The sequence below is a fragment of the Marmota monax genome, unplaced genomic scaffold, assembly GCF_021218885.2.
Source record: "Marmota monax isolate L192 unplaced genomic scaffold, Marmota_monax_Labrador192_F-V1.1 WCK01_AAM20220418_F8-fsc00056, whole genome shotgun sequence".
In the NCBI taxonomy this organism is placed as follows: Eukaryota; Metazoa; Chordata; class Mammalia; order Rodentia; family Sciuridae; genus Marmota; species Marmota monax.
Genome location: NW_026695212.1, coordinates 26064 through 33489, shown reverse-complemented (window position 1 = coordinate 33489; position 7426 = coordinate 26064). Strand labels below are relative to the sequence as shown.

The 7426-nt window shown below is 33.9% G+C and overlaps 1 protein-coding gene across 1 annotated transcript in view; it reads right to left on the bottom strand.

Moving 5' to 3' along the window:
- Positions 1-1342: 1342 nt before the first annotated feature.
- Positions 1343-7426, bottom strand: part of Usp15 (ubiquitin specific peptidase 15) — a 28937-nt gene continuing 22853 nt past the window's right edge. Inside the window, exons 14-15 of the mRNA XM_046430698.2 lie at positions 5994-6082; positions 1343-1787 (exon numbers count right to left, since the gene is read on the bottom strand). Of these exons, the coding sequence (XP_046286654.1) occupies positions 1605-1787; positions 5994-6082 (272 nt within the window). The 3' untranslated portion in view covers positions 1343-1604. The remainder of the gene's footprint in view (positions 1788-5993; positions 6083-7426) is intronic.

Genomic DNA, 7426 nt, shown 5'->3' with positions numbered 1-7426 from the left:
GAAAGAAAAAAGAAAAAAAACCCAAAGCAGCTTTTAAAATACCAGGATGAAAAACCAGCTTTAATATCAAGGTATAAAGCAAAGCCATGATTAACATACCTCATTTATCCTGGTCAAATGCATTTTTTTTCCTTTACTTTAAAATGCTAACATAAATAAATAATTTACCAAAATGTGCACTCACAGAGTGAACTTTTATTTACAATACACAATTTATAATCTATTGTATTTGATTAGTTCAAGTGAAGAACATTATACTTTTTGCTTTATTAACAGTGGGACACAAAGCAATTTCTCAGGTAGTCGATATGTGAAATGTGCCCCAGCATTTAGATTTTCTATTAAAAGGCAGTTTTGTATGCCAATCGACAATACATTCTTTCAACTAGATCAAAGGGAAAAAAGCAGCAAATGAAAATGCTTCAAATGTTCACACATATATTTGGCATCCTGGATCCTTGAATGTGGTGAACTAAAATCAAATTCAAGGTTTGTATGCTTTATATACTGTACAGGTTCTGACTCTGGAACATGCAAATGCCATTGCTCTTATAACAAGTTACCTTCTGAGAAAAGCTGTAAGGCTATGGTGAATTCCATCAGGAACACACAAAGAAAGTTAACAGACCTACCTTTATAGCCAATTGTCAATTAATGATTTAAAGGCTAGTATATGAAAAAAAACTCTCATCTAAGTTTGATGCAGTTATTACTATGGATACAGAATACTACTAAGTATGTCCTTATATTACAATAATTGGGAGAGCTAAAACTTGCCAAATTACCAAAAAATGGGGTAGAGAAAAACAGGCAGCAAAAATTTAGTTTTGGACCAACACCAGATTAAAGACAGCATCTTACAGCATGTAAAGAAAAATTTGCATATCTAAGATTCCAATATCAGTAAAAAATACTTACATGTAACAGAAAAATGATTTTAGAATGTAGTGTGAAATCTAGAACCTGTTTCCATAGTGGCAATAAGATGAACATAATAGACTGGATATTTAATGATACTAAAAAAGGAAATGACTTATCATGATTGTTTCTTGTATCATGATTTGGTTTTTTAATAGGCCCACATTGATTACCAGGGATAGATTTGAAAATTTGGTTTTCCAGCACTACTGCAGTATTTACGCCATATTGATACTGCAGCTAAAACATTATAGTAGTATATATGGCAGCCTAATGCACATGAACTAGATTATCCAAAAACTAAGTTCATAGTTTCCTTGCAGTATAATCAGAGCAAAATAAATGACCAACATCCACAAATTTAACATTTGTCATCAACTCACATCCAAAAAATTAAAGAAAACATAATTCATCAAAACAGCAGCAAACTTAAAAGGGATTTATTTGTGATTTCCTATATATATTTAGCTTGTAAATACAAGACTGTAAATGTATTATGAGACAATTTCTGTTAAAGTTTTCATTGTGTTTCACTTCAAGTACTGCACAAGTTAAAATCTGATAAAGGATTTACATTCGGTTATCTGAAACTCCCCATCTCAGACTTGTTTTAATGTGGTGGGTAACTTCGTTTCCATAGATACCACCAGCAGGAAGTCTCTCTTTTATGGCTTCTAGGACTTTCATTAATTAGTGTGCATACAGTTTTCATTTTCTATGTCATTGTCATTATCATTGCTATCTTCATCACTTTCTAATGGGATGCCTGTGGCAGCTGAAGCACCTTTAGTTTCTCGGTCAAGAGGAAAAAAGCCAGTTCCACTGAAAGTGTCTTGTCTCTGGTAGAAGAGTACATATGCTGCCTTGGACTGTCAAAACAAATAAAGGGTGTTAAAATGGTCACAATTCTTAAAGAACACATTAACTATAGTATGAGTATTTTACCTGGTATCAATTTGTTAACGAGGCCCAAATCAAATAGAAAAAAACCACACATGGTTCAAATGGAAGTTACTAAAATTAAGTAAATATGATTTCTACATGTAAAGGAAAAATGCTTAAATTTTTTTTCTGTTATTTGGATTAAGAAATAAACACAACTATAGAATAGATTAACCTAGTTACTCTAACATGAAATAGAATTCTATGTCTTCCTTCCTTTTTTCTCTAAGGAAAAGGTGAGCTTTTTATCTAATAGTTGTTTCATCCCATGTTTGCTCTATAGTCCAACTTCTTCTACTGTATTAAGGACATTTTCCATCAATTACCACTGTGTCTTTCTGTGTGTGTGAATGGTGGGGGTATGCTTGTGGTGCTGCTGGGGATTCAACCCAGGGCCTCCTCATGAGTACTAGGTAAGCACTCTATTGCTGAGCATCCCCTCCACCCAATCACTATGTATCTTTTTATTTTATTTGGTACCGGGATTTAACCCTGAGGTACTTAACCACTGAGTCACATTCCTAGCCCACTTTATTTTTTGTTTTGAGACAGGGTCTTGTTAAATTGCTGAGGCTGGCTTTGAACTGGTGATTCTCCTGCCTCAACCTCCCAAGCTACTGGGATTACAGGTGTGTGCCACCACGCCCCACTCATTGTATATTTTAATGAGTCTTTATCTTCTAGAACTTTTCTCTTTGGCATTAAAGAATACTTAAGTTTTTTTTTTCATCATAAATCCCCTACCATTCTACCTCCCTTCTAGATGCCACATACTTCTTTCTTCCTTACAACTAGGCTGATAGGGTAGTCTATACCCATAACTCACTCTCAACACAAACTCAATTCAATGTAATCTAACTTTTGCCCAAACCATTTTAATAAATTGACTTTCACTGGGTCAATAACCTCTGAACAACAACGTAAATGGCGAATTTCTCTATAGTATTTAATGTCCTACCTACTACTTTTCCCTTCATCAATTTTTGGCTTCTGTGATACCAGTTCTCTTTAGATCTTCTACTATCTCTTCAGGTTTCTTCTCAGACTATTCTGTGGCTTCATTAAATCCTAACCTTTATGTTTTGCACTCAGCTCAACTCTCTTTCTCAATTTGTATCCTCTCACTAGATAACTAATTCAAGCTTTTGGCTTCAACTTCTACCTAAGGCTGACAACTCAAATTTATAATTTAAACCAGCGATCAACTCTGAACTCCTCAAATTTATAATTTAAACCACTTATCACCCTCTGAACTCATCTTATTAATACAACTACCTAGTAGAAATTTCTACACGATAACTATCATATAGGTACTTCAAACTACACAGCAAATTTTCTTCCTAAATTCCCAATCTCGGTTAATGTTAAAGTAAGAGACACCTTCAACTTTCCCCTCCTGCATCTCTACATCATTATTTATAAAATTTTATTTATTTTATACTGTAAATCTCTCTCAAATTCACTCTCCCCTTGTCTGTACTGGCACTACCACTAATTTGATTAAGTTAATTGTGACAGCCTTCTGTATGGACTTTCTACTTTCTCTACTCAGTGCTTTAAATCTAAATGCTCTTGTAGAGAAGTTAAGATACAAATTTAATAATGTCACTCTACTGCTTAACAATCATCTAATGGTTTCAGTCTTTTTTCTTTTTCTTTGGTACCAGGGATTGTGAGCTCAGGGGTATATAACCAAGGAGCCACATCCCCTGCCCTTTTCAGTTTTTATTTTGAGACAGGGTGTTGCTAATTGAGACAAACCTTACTAATTTCAGAGGCTGGCTTTGAACTCATGATCCTCCTGCTTCAGCCTCCCAAGCCACTGGGATAACAGATGTGTACCACACCACACCTGGCTGGTTTTTCAGTCTTTAAAGAAACATTTAAACAACTGGGATGCTGATTTTCTTTAAGACTTAAATTTATCTCTAGCCTAATTACTTCCCCATATTCCTACAAGAACATTTTGTGCCCTTAAAACATCCTGCCCTCATGTCTCCTTTCTTTTGCAGTATTGTTCTTTTTGCTTAGAACCCCTTTGCTTCCTTAATTTACTCATTTGTATTAGTAGACTCAGGTCAAATAGCACTTTCACTATGAGGATTTCCTTAGTCTTATTTGCTTAAACTCCAAATCTGAGTTGAGACATCTATCTCAGGTGTAACCATAGTAAAATATTTAATGGAACTTATAACACAATTATTAACTTGGATAGTTGTCTTATTTTTTTATTTTATTTATTTATTTTTTAAGGTACTGGGGATTGTACACTGGGGTGCTTTACCACTGAGCTCCAACCCCAGCACATTTTAAATTTTTTATTCTGAGATAGTGTCTAGCTAAATTGCTAGGCCTGGCCTTGAACTTTCGATCCTACTGCCTCAGCCTCCTGAATAGTTGGTGTTATAGGTGTGCACTACCCAGAAGAGATATAGCTGTCTTTTAATGCTGCTTGTAATAGAGTCCCTCATATAAAAGACACCACATCCGTAAGTAAGGTATTCAAATACTGGTGATGTTTGCACAACAAATCACCTAGAGATGCATTTCTTAGAATGAATCCCTGTTAAGTGACCCACGATTGTGTGTATGTACACACACACACAAAGAACCATCATTATTAAATGCATGGCAAAATCAAATTCATGTAGTGTATATAAATAAGATAAATTACTTGAAAGGGAGACTAGGGCAATAATGTTAAAGAGACTTTGAAGGATGGGATGTTGGCCATTTTAGGATATTTGGGCTAGGAGATAAAAGAGAACAGAAAAAAATTGAGGACAAAAGAATGAGGAGTTTAAGTATAAATTGGAAATGTTAACTTAGGCACACACCATAGAATGACATTTTGGTCAATGATGGAAAGCATATATGATGGTTATCACGTAAGATTATAATATAGTCTAAGTGTGTAGTAGGCTATATAATCTATGCTTGTGTAAGAATAATCTATGCTATTTGTACAACAAATCACCTAACAATGCATTCTCAGAATGTGTTCCTATTTTAAGTGATATATGACTGTACACACACACACACACACACACACGGGGAAGGAGAGAAAAAGGGAAGAGAGAAACAAACATTTCAGTGCTATTCATGCAAGGACAGAATAAAACTATGCCAATAATTGGGCTCAGAAATTTATCAATTTGCTTTTATAAACTGAAGACTTTAAAGCATCAAAAACTAAAAAGTTAGTCTTTGCCCTCAGGGAACATACTTTAATCTGGGAAATAAAGTAAGTTAGTTTTTCTCACATCAACAGAAAGCCTTTTGAATAATACTATCATATGAGCAAATACAATATTTCTCACTCTTCGTAGTATTCTAACAATGGGTAAAATTTATAGAGCTGCAAAATTTATAGAAAAATAAACACTTATTAAACAATTTTTAACTTTCTTCTAAAAACACACTAGTCATTTTCCATCTCAACATCTGAAAATCTGCTCAGATGTAAAACACAACAAATGTGGATGATAAATGAATGCCAGCGTAAACAGATGTAACATTCTTATTTTTCTACTAGTCACAGAACACCAGAGTAACAAGCATACAAAAGGAGTTAATCTTTTAAAAATTATATTGTTTAAAAGAAGTTAATAATTTTTAAAAGATTATGTCATTTTGAACTTAAATGTCTAATTGTCTTAGGCTTTAAAGATCATAGGTATGGTAAGGCATTTAAAGGATTTTGACTTTTAAGTAGTCAATATCTAAAATGGTAAGAGCTGACCTACTTTTTAGAGGAAAACTAATTTTCATTAGAAACTCCATTGTACAAGTTACATGAAAAATTTTCAGACTGCATTTTGTGCTTTTGTTATGGGCAAATTTGAAGACAAGTGTCCATTTAGGGTACAATTTTATGTTTCTTTAAATCAGAGCAAGTGTCTCTTAGCTACTAGGCATGCTAGAATATATACAATAGTGTTCCATGGGCCCCTTTTATTAATTTGCCTTTTTTCTTGTGGTGGGGCAGTGTACAAGATAGGGATTGAACCCATACATGCTAACTAAGCATGTCCTCTACCAATGAACTACACCATCATCCCTTCCATTTTGCGAATTCTTATTCATAAAAACAGTTGATCCCACAATTTTTGGGAAATATATAATATACTTACCACAATTTGGTCTTCAGATGCAGTGGAGACACTACTGTCATCAAAATAGTACCATTTTCCATCATCTTTATTTTTTGCAAAAGCAGTATCTAATGAGAAAATAAAATCACTTCTATGACTAAAATGATCTAGGGAATTCTCAAAACTCTATAATCATCTACGCAATAGCTTAAACTCGTAACAATATTTACTAAGCACCTACCATGTGAAATAAATGTCTCATATTTTGACTGCTGTTTGTTTCCCCTCCCAAAAATCAACCATGAAAAAAGCTGTAAGAGGGAAGTGAGAGTCAAACTTAAACAAAACAAAACAAAAAAACAAAAAAACCTGGCTAGAGGCAGGAAGAAGAAGACAGATTAAAAGAATGTTTTTAAATTCCACATATGGGACAACCATTGCCTGATTCTTTGTCAGAGATTATATTATCAGTAATACTCAGGTCTCCTGAATCAAAGGCATGATGTTGTTTACAAGACTTGTACAACTTGCTGGATTAACAAAACATTTGACAACTAGTGTGGCAATACTCATTCATGTACTCTGATAAAAAACTAGTTTTGCAAGGAGTTGAGGAAAACAGCCATGCACTGAATAGCTTCCTTTGAGTACAGCCTCTCCCCAATTTTTCCCCTTCCAATTACCTAGGACTTTTGACAAACAACTTCTGTACATGTTGTATTCTGTCCTATATCCTTTCTTAAATCTAAGTAAACTCTTTGCTGGATGAAGCATATTGTGTGTTGTGTTTGTTAATCTGAATTCAAGACCACTGTGAAGCAAAACATATTCTCAGGCTGAGTAAAAAGACAAGATTGAACAATCTTGTGAATTATATAAGAGACAAATCTCCAACAAAAGTTAGCCAATTAGAGGATTGAATCAAAAGAAAGCTAGAGCAGCACTTGTAATATCCGACATAAAGACAAGAAAGAATGCCAAATCCCAGTAAAAGGAACTACACAGAGAGAAGAGCTAACCATTGTAAAAATGAATATAACTATTAATGCAAAACAACCAATAAAACTATTAGGAGAAACAGACCAAATCAACACTTTAAATAGGAGTCTTGATAAATTTCTCTCAGAATAGAATGAACATAAAAAATAATCATACAGTGTAATGATTTGGGTACAACTGTCAAAACTATTTAGAAACATAAGGGGGCCTGGGGTTGTAGCTCAGTGGTAGAGCCCTTGGAGAGCATATGTGAGGCATTGGGTTTGATCCTCAGCACCACATAAAAATAAATAAAGTAAAGGCATTGTGTCTATATACAACTAAAAAAAATATTTAAAAGAAGAAACATACGGATTTATGTCTCAATAGGTAACATGTTTTTTTCAAATGTATGAAAATTTAAAGAAACCATGTATTAGGCTACTGTCAAAGCTTCAAACTCTTAAAGATTAATATAGACAAAGCTCCCAACT